The 13,013-nt window shown below is 53.0% G+C and overlaps 1 protein-coding gene across 8 annotated transcripts in view; it reads left to right on the forward strand.

Moving 5' to 3' along the window:
- Positions 1-11,479, forward strand: part of NFRKB (nuclear factor related to kappaB binding protein) — a 36,332-nt gene extending 24,853 nt beyond the window's left edge. For all 8 annotated transcript variants that reach the window (XM_027092957.1, XM_027092954.1, XM_027092955.1 and 5 more), the window contains 10 exons: positions 936-1,042; positions 1,541-1,664; positions 1,844-1,923; positions 2,017-2,237; positions 2,336-2,603; positions 3,228-3,434; positions 5,390-6,157; positions 8,896-9,002; positions 9,765-9,900; positions 10,014-11,479. In XM_027092957.1, the coding sequence (XP_026948758.1) occupies positions 936-1,042; positions 1,541-1,664; positions 1,844-1,923; positions 2,017-2,237; positions 2,336-2,603; positions 3,228-3,434; positions 5,390-6,157; positions 8,896-9,002; positions 9,765-9,900; positions 10,014-10,139 (2,144 nt within the window). In that variant the 3' untranslated portion in view covers positions 10,140-11,479. The remainder of the gene's footprint in view (positions 1-935; positions 1,043-1,540; positions 1,665-1,843; positions 1,924-2,016; positions 2,238-2,335; positions 2,604-3,227; positions 3,435-5,389; positions 6,158-8,895; positions 9,003-9,764; positions 9,901-10,013) is intronic.
- Positions 11,480-13,013: the final 1,534 nt, after the last annotated feature.

Below are 13,013 nucleotides of genomic sequence, written 5' to 3' on the forward strand. Positions count from 1 at the left end.
ATCCGTGTTTCCTCCCTGGGGTCTGGGCTCATGTTTACCTTCCTTCAGGAACTGTTCACAGGCTGCTAAACAGTTAGCTTAGGTGTCGGAATTTGCTTCCTCCAGGCTAGGATTCCTACAAAGGTGAGGTTTTTAACCTTTTTTGTGCCACAGATTGCTGGCAGTCTGGTAAACTCTGGACCCCTTCTCAGAATTAAGTTTTTAAATGCCTAAAATAAGATGCACAGAGTTACAAAAGAAACCAGTCATATTGAAATTGTTATCAGAATATTAAAACAGATTTATGGTGCAGAAATGTATGTTTTTGGGCTTCCCTGGTGGCGCAGTGGTTGAGAGTCCGCCTGCCGATGCAGGGGACGCGGGTTCGTGCCCCGGTCTGGGAAGATCCCACATGCCGCGGAGCGGCTGGGCCCGTGAGCCATGGCCGCTGAGCCTGCGCGTCTGGAGCCTGTGCTCCGCAACGGGAGAGGCCACAACAGTGAGAGGCCCGCGTACTGCAAAAAAAAAAAAAAAATGACAAGATCTAGTGGCAGGTCTTCTGACTCCTCTAGTTCCCAGCTAGTGATGAGTGGAAATAATATTTTGGGTTGTCCGCAGCAGCTGTGCTGTGATAAGAAAACGTCTGATTTCCATTACAGCATCATGGCACTGCCATCATATGGTTGGCAACATATGCCAACAAAGGTTATGCCAGCCTTGGTTCACAATGGAGGGAAATGCTGAATTTCAGTTACAGTTGTAACTTTTTTCTGCCTGAGTTCCTGGACGCACTGAACTCTCAGGGATCCTGGGTCTTCAGCCTTGGCTGAAAGTGTGAAGGGTGTGGAAGAAGCTGCCTGCAGAGGGCCATGTCCACCTGCTGCTGGTCAGCAGTTGGGGGACAGCTCTCCCGGGGAGCCCTGCTGACGCTCGGACTTTGCTGTTTCTGGTGTCAGTTCGCGACGCGGCGGCCCGGCTGCCCAACGGGGAGGGCACGCGGGCGGAGATCTGCGAGCTGCTCAAGGACTCCCAGTTCCTGGCTCCAGACGTCACCAGCACTCAGGTAGGAGGGGAAGGGCTGCTCGTGTTTTGTTCCAGGATGGATTTAAGGGAGCTTACAAGGAGATACCAGATAGAATAACGTAAAAATAAAATTTAAAAAAACTGATGGGGAATTCCCTGGTGGTCCAGTGGTTAGGACCCGGCACTTTCACTGCTGAGGGTCCAGGTTCAGTCCCTGATCGGGGACCTAAGATCCTGCAAGCCGTGCGGCGCAGCCAAAAAAAAAAAAAAAAACTGATGGAGAGGAAAGGAGGTCGTCTTGAGAAAGGAGAGCAGTGCTGCCCCTCGACCTTGCCATTGGCGAGGCTCTCCTTCTCTCAGCTCACCATCTTCGGGGCACAGCACCTCCATCTCTCAGGACTCGTAGTTTCTTGTTTTGCCGAGTGATGGGGTTAGCCATTGGGAGGTGGGATGTGTGTGTTGGCTGTGCCTCTCACCCAGGGATTTTCCCCGAGTCTGAGCCTGCGTGGTCCTTCCTCCTCTTTGTCCTGGGTCTCAGGTGAATACAGTGGTGAGTGGTGCCCTGGATCGGCTGCATTACGAGAAGGACCCGTGTGTGAAGTACGACATCGGACGGAAGTTGTGGATCTACCTGCATCGGGACCGGAGCGAGGAAGAGTTCGGTGTGTGCCCAGCCAGCTGAGGGCTGCCTCTGCCCTCCTGCCCCAGCTCCACTCCTTCTCATTGGCATGCGGGAGGACAGAGCTGTAGAGGCGGTTTAGCGCCCTGGCTCTTGGTAGGACCACCCTCCACACTGTGCTGAGGGTAAGCTGTTGCTGAAGCTTCCCACTCTTGTCCACAGAGCGGATCCACCAGGCCCAAGCAGCTGCAGCTAAAGCCAGGAAAGCCCTTCAGCAAAAACCCAAGCCCCCATCCAAGGTGGTAAGTGACCTCACGGGATGGCGGCAGAGGGGCTGTGGCATCCCGGTGGGCCTTGCTCACGCCCGCGTCCGTGCGCTCCCCGTCCTTGTGCAGAAGTCCAGCAGCAAGGAGGGTTCGGTGAAGGTCCTCGGCGCTGGCCCTTCTGAGCAGAGCCAGCTGAGCCTCAGCGACTCCAGCATGCCCCCCACCCCAGTCACGCCTGTGACCCCCACCACTCCTGCTCTGCCCGCCACGCCCATATCCCCCCCGCCTGTGCCGTCAGTGAACAAAAGTGGCCCCACGACTGTCTCGGAACCCGTGAAATCCACTTCGGGGTGAGCGCTTCCATTTCCTCTCCAGCTTTCTCCTTCCAGGGTTCTTTTGAATCTGTGTCCTAAGTTGTCTGTGTTGTTTCCCTGTGTGTTCTTTACAGTGTTCTTCTCGTGTCTTCGCCAACGATGCCGCAGTTGGGAACCATGCTCTCCCCGGCGTCCAGCCAGACTCCACCGAGTTCTCAGGCTGCTGCCCGTGTCGTGAGCCACTCCGGCTCGGCTGGACTCCCCCAAGTGCGGGTGGTGGCCCAGCCCAGCCTTCCTGCTGCGACTCAGTCAGCGGGGCCGGCACCGACGCTGCCACAGATGACAGCAGGACCACAGATTCGCGTGCCGGCCACGGCTGTGCAGGCCAAAGGCGGGCCCCAGGTAAGGAGGGACGGGGCCCAGGGGCCGGGGTGATGAGTCTGCCAGGCAGTCTGGGTCAGGACCCAGGACCCAGGTTACTGCTGCTGACGATGATGTTTATCACAACAGCTCATTTAACGTTCAAAGCCTGGTAAGCAAGTTATCAGTTTTGTTTTATTGAATACGTGTCGGGAATCAGAACTTTGGGAAGTTTAGTGATGTACGCAGGATTGTGACATCAGGACCCTGGTAGACAGAGGTGGGATGTAAATCCAGGCCTGTGATTCTAGGTCCCAGGCTCCTTCCCTTGTGCCTCTGGGCTTAGCCAGGCCACTAACTGCTGTGCTTTAGACAGGGATCTCCTGCCTCAGGTCCCTCTGCTGTAAAAGGGGTATAATGTTTGCCCTCAGTGTGTAGGGGTGAAGTGAGATGTTAAATGAGAAAGTATTCCTGAAAGTTAAGATGTTCTGCCTAAGGGTAAGAACTCCGCACTGTTCATTTTAGAGGGTAGTGCGCCCTCGGCATTGTTAGATTAGAAGCCCTCTTACAGGAACGCTTCCTGGGTGGTGACAGGTGGAGACCACTCCACGTGCTGGTCTGCGGCTTAGTGTCTAATTAAGCTCTTGCCCTCCTGCCCTGAACTAGACAGTAATGGCCACCGTTCCAGTCAAAGCTCAGACTGCGGCGGCCACTGTGCAGCGACTGGGGCCGGCGGGGCTCACGGTGACAAGTCTCCCTGCCACAGTCAACCCTGCGAGCAAGCCGGCCACCAGTTCTCCTGGGGGCTCTGCTCCAAGCACCCCCGCGACTGCGGTCATTCAGAACGTCACAGGACAGAACATTATCAAGCAGGTAGGTGCACGGCTGTCCGGGTGGGTCTGACTCCTTTGTCTAGAATCAGAGGATAGTTGGAGATCTTAGTGGCTTGTGACCTTTGATCCTTAGTTCGTAGGTATTTCAAGCGTGAGTTTCCAGCAAGGGCAGTGCAAGCTTGGTAGGTGCCAAAGAGGTCTTTTTTTTCCCCCTGTTACTGTCCATGTAATTCAGCGTTAAGTAGCTGAGTTTCTTGATCTGGAGTAGACTCTTCGTGAATTTACTTAGCTAAAACCCTATAGAATAGCTTGAATGTCATTCTCATAACACCACAGGGCAGGCACTTTTGTTATCCCTGTTTTACTGTTGAAGAAATGGGACCACTAATGATGAAGCAACGTTATTTTTTTCATCAGATGTTTATTGGGTGCTTTTTGTGTGCCGGCCACTGTGCAGGGTGTTGGGGGCTGAGTCTGTGCATCACCCAGACCAGGCCCCTGCCTTCCTGAGGCTCCTAGTGTCATAGAGAACACCTCTCTAGGGAGAAGGCTTGTGAGAGTGGGGAGCGAGGCTGGAGAGTGTGCGGAACCGTGCTTGTCCGGGGTCAGGCATCCCAGGCATGGGAACAGCACGTGAAAAGGCCTCGAGTTGGGAATGTTTGAGGAACGACAGGAACGCTGTTGGAGGCTCCGTGAGCAAGTGCGCAGGTGTTAGAAGGCGAGGTTGCCAGTGGTTAAGTCACGTCAGACTTTGCTTTTAATTTAAATGTGATGGGAGCCATCGGAAGATTGTGAGCCAGGATGACTTGACCTAGTTTACATTTAAAGAAATCTAAAGTCCATTCCACTGCTTTTGTGTGGAATGGACTTTAGGGGCCAAGGGCGGAAGCAGGGAAGCCAGTTGGGAGGGAGTCGCAGCCGTGCAGGTGGGCGGTGGGCTGGGCTTCGAGCAAGGGCCTGGCGGTAGAGCAGTGTGATTTCCTGGTGGTTTGAGGACAGGGTCAGGAATGACCCTGTGGCTCTTGGCTTGAGTGACTGGGTGGGCGGTACTATCATTCACTGAAACAGAAGGAAACACTGTGGTGCGGAGACTGGGACAGGCTGAGAGGAAAGTGTGCTCACGAAGTCCGTAGCAGCACCAGGCGTGTGAAGGGCAGTGAGACGAGGCCTGAGAAGTGACCACTCAGTGGACATGGATAGTGAGTGAACTCGACCGATGGCATGAGTGGCCCAGTAGAGGGGGGACGGCTCACGAGACACAGAGTCCCCCGCCTGGAAGGATCGCACCTGTTGCACGTGGACATTGGCCGTAGGTAGGAGTTGGTATGTGAACCTGGGAAGTCTGGCCCCGGGGCTCATGCCCTTTAGTGCCGGGCCCTGCTGCTGCCTCAAAGTGGAGGTCGGCACAACAGTGAGGCGTTTTTGAGACTGTAGGGGAAATACTAGTGATTTACAGGTGATTATGTGGTGATGATAGGGGATTACTTTTACATTTAGAAGTTCTCTTCTAGGTTAGAGACATGTAGAAGTCCAGTTGGCCCTCTCTTTCCTCGGGTTCTGCCTCCACGGGTTCAACCAACCACTGACGGAATTTTGGTTTTGAACCCGCAGGTACGGAGGGCCGACTGTTCTGTGCCATTTTATGTCAGGGACTTGAGCAGCCCTGGATACTCAGGGACGAATGTGTTGATCAGCAAAATGATACTTATTGGTTTACTTTAAAATATTCCAACTCCTCCCTCTCCCCACCCCAGCTCCCTGAAGAGTGGGGAAAGATAGATAAAATTGGCCAAGTGATAACTTTTGAAATTGTGTGATGGGTGCATGGATTTGTTAGACTGTTTTCTGCTTTGGCGAATGTCTTCCATTTTTCAAAATAGAAAGTTAGAAAAATACATGAGACCCACATTTCCCGCAGTGGAGGTTCCCCCAGTCACGCTCTGGAAGCAGCTCAGCCTCGCGAACGCCTTTGTCAGTGCTGTTCTTCCCCTCCAGGTGGCAATCACTGGGCAGCTCGGCGTGAAGCCCCAGACGGGCAGCAGCATCCCACTCACAGCCACTAACTTCTGTATCCAGGGCAAGGATGTGCTGCGGCTACCGCCCTCCTCCATCACCACGGACGCCAAAGGCCAGACTGTTCTGCGGATCACTCCAGACATGATGGCCACGTTGGCCAAGTCCCAGGTCACCACAGTCAAACTGACCCAGGACCTCTTTGGGACAGGCAGCGGCCCCACAGGCAAAGGCATCTCCGCTACCTTACACGTCACTTCCAACCCAGTCCACGCAGCTGACAGCCCTGCCAAGGCCAGTCCAGCCAGTGCCCCCTCATCCACTCCACCAGGGACCACCGTGGTCAAAGTGACTCCTGACCTCAAGCCAACAGAAGCCTCGAGTTCAGCTTTTCGCTTAATGCCAGCGCTTGGCGTGAGTGTGGCTGACCAGAAGGGGAAAAACACAGTGGCCTCATCTGAAGCCAAACCAGCCGCCACCATCCGCATCGTGCAGGGCCTGGGGGTGATGCCCCCCAAAGCAGGCCCGACCATCACGGTCGCAGCCCATGCCAAGCAAGGGTCCTCCGTGGCCAGTGGGTCTGGAACTGTCCATACGTCCGCGGTGTCCTTGCCCAGTGTGAATGCTGCCGTGTCCAAGACTGTGGCCGTGGCTTCTGGGGCTTCCAGCACCCCCATCAGCATCGGGACGGGAGCCCCTGCTGTGCGGCAGGTCCCCGTCAGCACCACGGTTGTTTCCACGTCCCAGGCTGTGAGTAACATTGGTGGTGGAGACCAGCCCTTCTGCTTGGGAAGCTTCTCTTGTTGGGAGTCTGTCTCCTCCTCTGACCCAAACAGGCTTCTTTACTAAAATACTTTGCTGTTTAATTCTGAGACAAATTTACAAAAGTGTAGCATGGGCATACGTTCTCATAAAAGTAGAACAGTGCAGGGGATATACGTATGCATATAGCTGATTCACTTTGTTATATAGCAGAAACTAACACAACGTTGTGAAGCAACTCTACTCCAATAAAGATGTTATAAAAAAAAAAAGTAAAACAGTGCAGAGGTACACGGAGTAGGTATGAAGTTCCTCTTACCACCTCCGATTCTCCTTTCGTGAGGCTCATCACTCGTCGTGTTTTGGCATTTATCCTCCTAGTTCTTTTTCTGGGCATTGTCGTATATATTTACGTGGTTTTAAAATCTCTATGAGAGACCTCAGTCTGTGATTTGCTTTATTTAAATATTTAAAAATGTGTCTTGGGCCTCATTCCAGATCCTATGATACTTAGTATCTTGTTAAAAACATTGCTACAGTGCATGTTTGTGTATGTGAACATGTATCAGTATTTCAGGAGCAGAGGTTCCTGGCATGGGTCGGGGAGGTGCACATTGAAAGTTCTGATACTCCAGTTGTATTAGCAGAAAGGCCACACCAGCCTACACTCCCCCCATCAGCTAGTTTCCTGTTTCCCTCATACCCTAACCTCGTGCTGGATATCCTGTTTTTTTAAACTTTATGTCCCTATCTTAGTAGTAAAAAGAGAGTTCTTTTTCTGTTTCCTGGATCGTTAGTGAGGATGGGCAGCCATTCGTCCAGAGGTTGGCATGGGCTCTCCAGGGGTGAATCAGTCTTTGCCAGTTTTCTTCTGGGGTATTTGGCCTTTTCGTATTGTGTGAGCTGGCACCAGCCTTTGTATCTTCTGCATGTTAGTTCTTGTATGTGTAGAAAATATTTTCTTCCAGTCTGTCAATTTTTAACCTTGCATGTGAAGCCTTTTGCTCTGCAGGTATTTTATCTGATGAGATCCATCAACATTTTCTTTTACGGCTCCTAGGTTTCGTGTCTTGTGCCTTTCTTACTCCAGGCTTATAAAGATGTCAGCCCTCATTTTCGTAAAATATTTTTAGAGTTTAAAAAAAGTGTAATTGAGAAATCCATTTGAAATATATTTTTGTGAATGGCATGTGGTATAGGTCTCATATTTTTCAAATTATTCCAACATCAATGACTAGTATACCTCGTCCCCACTAACTTGAGGGTACTACCTTTATCATAAACCAAATTTCCATATCAACAGGTGTGTTTCTGGGTGCATGTGTTTATTCTTTGACCTCTAGATAAGGGGCACTGTTCTGTATGGTGGGTGCATCTGGACGGTATAAAATACAGTTTACTTTTCTAAGCAGGCAATATAGTAAAACCTTACTAATTTGGATAAAATCCAGAGGATTAGTGGGAGGAAGGAGGACCTACATGGTAGTAAAGCCAACCAGCCAACCCTGAAGTGCAGCGTCGCTTTGAAGGAAATGTTTGTTTGGGTTCTCGTATCAGAGAAGTTAAAATAAGAAAGCGAGGAGACGGTGCTTACTTGATGCACTTTTGTTTCTCTTGAGTCCTTCTGAAACAGGAAGGTGAATCCAGAGGTATCTACCCTGTTGTCATCAATCAGGGTCACTGTAACCGGAGCGCATTTGGTGGGGCAGGAAGTACTGAGTGGTGCTGCCTGTCTGTCTGTCTAGGCAGCTGGTAGGCTAGTTCATGGAGGGACACAAGTTGGTGGACGGCTGGTCTGAAGCGGTCTTGTTCTCAACACTAGGGATTCTTAAGACGACAGTACAACCCTAGTAGGTTCCCTTGGAGGCCCCATCTGGCCGTGTTCTCTTGCCCACTGACATCTTTCCGTGCTTTCTAAGGGGCTGCAGTTGAGCTCAGCTGTGGAGATCAGTGTGGTGCCCTGGTATACAGTTTTCCTCCTGAATGCCTGGCTTCTTTAGAACCAGCTTGCCTGTGGGAAATGTTGATTCCTTTTCTTTGCATCTTGTTAGCTGCCCCTCTTGAATCATTTTTTTAAAGTTGTATGTACACAGGATCCTACTGTATATAAATTTTATCATCAACCAAGGGTTAAAAACCAGGCAACCTACAAATGGGCTAGTGTAGTGGCCGAACCCCAGCCATCATGAAATCCCAAAGATACCAGGTCTTTCCAGCTCCTTTTTTCTTCCTCTGGGCCTTCTTATTAGCTGTGGGTTGGACTTGTCATGTGGTTGAGTTTATTGCTAGTGTTCGCTGACTAACCTCCCTTACCTCTGGGAGAAGCAGAGCACTCGGGGAATGTGTCCTGCTGTGTGCTCCCCAGCAGTGCGCCTGCTCGAGGGGAGCAGCAGTTATGCACCTGCTGTATTCACTCCTGAGTGCCTCTGTCCTTGCTCAGTTCCTCTACCTGGCTGTGTCCCCGGTGTTGGGGGTACGTGGATGAGTAAGACCCTCCCCTCTGGGAGCTCAGGCTCATACTGTGCCGAAGTGGACACACGCTTTCCTTGGTGGTTCAGGCACATGTCTTGCCCTGATGACGGCAGGTGCGTGCGGCTGCTCTGCTTCCTGAGGCAGGAGAGAGGAGGCTCATGGCAGCTGGGTGGCACTGGGTGATGTTGGGTGGCGCTGGGTGACGCTGCGTGGCGGTCTTTTCTTCCGTAAACCTAGTTGCTTTTTCTCTCTAGGGGAAGCTGCCTACGCGGATCACAGTTCCGCTCTCTGTCATTAGCCAGCCCATGAAGGGCAAGGGTGTGGTCACAGCCCCCATCATCAAAGGCAACCTTGGAGCCAAGTAAGTGCTGTGGAGGGTTGGGCGGGCGGCCGTGGGGGGACACCTAGACATGCAGGGGAAGGCGGCTGGTTTCCTGGGCTCCTCCGTTGTGCTCAGCAGTGAGTCTCGAGCACCCGCGTTGTTTTAGGTGCTGTGGGTACAGCAGTGATTAAAACAGACAGAAGTTGGTGCTGCTTTCAGGCTTATACTGTAGGGTGAGTGGGGAGAGGAATAGTGAGTTAAAGTACTGTGTGGCCGGTGACGTGCTCTAGGGAAAGCAAGGGGGAGGACACAGGCGGAGCTGGATGGGGGTGGTGGGCGTGACACAGCTGGGGGCAGTCCCCAGCATGGGCGTTAGGGAAGGCCTCGCCTCGATGTCTGAGCCCTGGGCTGGGATGGCTCAGAGGTGAGGGCCTCCTGGGGGCCTGGGCGTCTCGTGGCTCTGACTTAGATGGGGATGGAGGGCATGAGGAGATAAGTCTGCTGCTCTCAGGACGGCTGCCTTGGCAGGGCTGGGCTTCTGGTCAGGAGTGCACACCTGCTAGGGCCCCGTCCGTTACTCCTGCTGGTCGCGGAGCGGATACAGGGCCATTTCATCCAAAGCGCTGGGAGCCTTTGGCCTTGCTCTCTTCTCTGACACGGGAAGCATAGAAGCTGGAAGAAAGGTGGTCTCGGCAGCCGGTTTCCATTTCAGTCCAGGGTGCCGGGGTTTTCCGCTGGCCCCAGACCTGGCCTCATGCTGGCCCGGCCCGGCCATGCCTCACTCCTGCTTCCCCTCCGCAGCCTTGGCGGGCTGGGCCGCAACATCATCCTCACCACCATGCCAGCAGGCACGAAGCTCATTGCTGGCAACAAGCCGGTTAGTTTCCTCACCGCCCAGCAGTTGCAGCAGCTCCAGCAGCAGGGTCAGGCCACACAGGTGAGGTCCGGGCACCCGTTGCGCGTGTCGGGCTGCCCTCCTGCCCCGTGCTGCTCGTCCTCAGCTGACGGGCCGCGGGCAGTCTGCCGACCAGACACTCTTTCTGCAAACAGGTGCGCATCCAGACTGTCCCCGCGTCCCACCTTCAACAAGGAACAGCTTCTGGTTCCTCCAAAGCCGTCCCCACGGTCGTCGTGACCACGGCCCCATCTCCTAAACAGGCGCCTGAACAGCAGTGATTCTCAGGGAAGAAGACGGTGGCCGCAAAAGCCACACCCGGCCGGCTTCTGGCTGAAGGGAGGAGCGGGTGGCGCACCACCCCCCGGGCACGCCTGCCTGAGAAAGGCCAGCGGAGGGGCCACGGCGGCCGGCTGCTGCTCGGCGGGGAGTGCGCTGCACCAGGTGCGCGGGGGTGCCGAGGTCTGCTCTGTCTGGTCCGGGAGAAGCTTCTCTGGTGGGGTCGTGTGAGCGCGCCGTGGCCACACAAGCCCAGCTGTCCCCTGGGGTGAGGCTCTGAGGATGGGCAGACGGCGAGAAGGTGTGCAGACGGCAGACGAGGCTGGTGCTGTGCGGGGTTTATTTAGCTCTGGTCTTCTCTGTGGCTGGTGGCTTAGTTAGGAGCTCTGTGTCCAGACGTTTTTATGTAACTTATTGTTTTAGAGAACATCTTGTACGTCCTTATCAAGTAGAAACCTGGGCTTAGCTCGCCCCCTCCCCCTCAACTGCTTATTTATTCTTTTGACCAGAACGAGAGAAGAGCAAGATTCTTAGTAAGTTGGAGGCTGACTTGATCTCTGCATGGTAACAGAGAGGCCGTGAGGTGGGGGAGAAACATGGGAAGTGAGGTCACGTGATCCCACCTGAAATGGGATTAGTCTGGCGGCCCCTCTTAAAGACGGGCTGTCAGGATCTTGACTGTGGTCCATACCGTCACCTGCAGACTTAGACCCCCTTATCGAGCGTGTCCCCACGCGAGTCCAGGGCCAGCGGACAGAGCAGGCAGACGCCAGCAGAGGTGCTGCTTTTGCAGCACAGGCTTTATTGTAGTTCAGAGATGATGCGTTTTGCTTTGTTCCGGAGCAAGAGTCAGCAAGCCATGCCCCTTGGGCTGGCTACCCAGTTTTGTAAATAAAGCTTTATTGAAACACAGCCCGTGCCCATTCATTTATGTACTGCCTATGGCTGCTTTCAGTTAGAAGGCAGAACTGAGTAGTTGTCATAGAGACCACACGGCCTCAAGCCTGAAATGTCACCTATTAAGTAGAACTTTGCTCGCTTCTGCTCCAGAGTAGAGGTGGGGAGAAGGGGTAGGGGGTGGGTGCAGCCACGAGGCGGCACCAGCCACAGAGGAGGTGAGTCTGGGTTTACAGTCGTTTGCTCCTGGCTGCTTCATGGTTCTCAGCCTCCATCGAGCTATAGGCAGAACTCAGAATATTTTAAAATGTAACTAAAAGCACTGATTATCGACAGTATGCCTCTTTCGTATTGGAGCAGGGGTTGGGTGGTGAAGCTTTTCTGTAACGACAGGACTTCCCTGTCTTTTTTGAAAGTATCCAGATTATTAAAAATGTATCTCTAACTCATGGAAATTCAGTGATGATCTTTGATGGGGTCTCTGTGAGGAAGTGGAGTTGGAGGGCAAAGAATTGGAGTGGCCTCCTTTGGAGGGGTTGCTGGGTGGAAGCTGAGTGATCAGGCAAGTTGCAATGGTGCAGAGAAAGAGTGGCTCACTGGGTACACAGACATTTGATTCGTAAAGCAGTTCGGTAAAATAGACATGACCATCCGTGTTCTAACTGAGAAAATCCAAGCCTGAGTTGAAGTTAAAGAGAACCAAGCTGCGAGTGCAGTCTTTTAATTCAGGTGCCCTTTCTGCTGCCTTCCTGTGGGGACGTGGCTGTGATGTGTCCTGGTGAGACGTGGGGACCGTCCGGAGCCGGGAGTGGTAAGCCTGGATTATAAAGAGCAGAGGTGAATTGGCGGGGGTGAGATTGAGCTTTTGGTGGGTGGTAGAAGGCTGGCACAGAAATAAGATTGGTAATGGGGAGAGGCGGAGACTGCAGGGAAGGAAAGACTGGTTTTTGACCTGAGTGGAGGAGAGCACGTCTGCATGGCATTATTTCCTCGAGCACATGTCACGCGAAAAGCCCGTGTGCCGGTTTCCAAACGAGAAAGAGGTAGAAACTTGAGGGATCCTGGCTCTGGCATTTACTGCTGGTTAAAACAAATCCCTTTTGAATTTACTTAACGAATGATTTCATCGTTTGTTCAGCCTCAACCCTAAGCTCCACTCTTATTTGCTGAAGTCACTTGACTCTGCCTGTCTCCTGGGTGCCCGCAGATATTTACATCCTAGCCCGCGGGTCACTTTCAGGATGCCGGTGGCAAGTGTGACCCGGTGCTTCCTGCCCAGCCTGCCCTTGGGTCCCAGAGGATGGCACCCCCTGCCGGAGCTGCTTGGGTGACACCACCGGCATTTGCACCAGGCATGGTTCCTTGCGTGCAGACCTCAGGGGTCTTGTAGAGACATGGTAGCTGGTGGGTGTTTTGTGGGGAACCATTCCAGAAGAACCTGGTTCAGAGGCTCAGAGGCTGGTGAAATTATTCAGACCATGTATCTGAGACTAGATTTGGTGAATGGCATTGTGATCGGTTTGTACTTTGTCACCACGTCTGAGAATATTTATGCGGGTTGATCACTTCCATGAAGGTATACCAAACAGTGCTGTGTCAGGTGCATCAGAACAAACTGTAATATTTTGTATCTGACCGTCACACCTCAGCCCCTCACTGTCTAGAAAACGCTGCATTTCCTTAAAGTGTTCTGTCCCCTCCCCACTTTAAAAATCTAAAATGGAGGGCTTCCCTGGTGGCGCAGTGGTCGAGAGTCCGCCTGCCGATGCAGGGGACACGGGTTCGTGCCCCGGTCTGGGGGCGTCCCACGTGCCGTGGAGCAGCTGGGCCCATGAGCCATGGCCACTGGGCCTGTGCATCTGGAGCCTGTGCTCCGCGACGGGAGAGGCCACAGCAGCGAGAGGCCTGCGTACCACCAAAAAAAAAAAAAAAAAAAAAAAAAAATCTAAAATGGAGATCTTTACTGTGAAAGTAAACCT

Source organism: Aethalodelphis obliquidens, unplaced genomic scaffold (assembly GCF_003676395.1).
Source record: "Aethalodelphis obliquidens isolate GAN/ISIS:26980383/991018 unplaced genomic scaffold, ASM367639v1 scaffold82, whole genome shotgun sequence".
Classification (NCBI taxonomy): domain Eukaryota; kingdom Metazoa; phylum Chordata; class Mammalia; order Artiodactyla; family Delphinidae; genus Aethalodelphis; species Aethalodelphis obliquidens.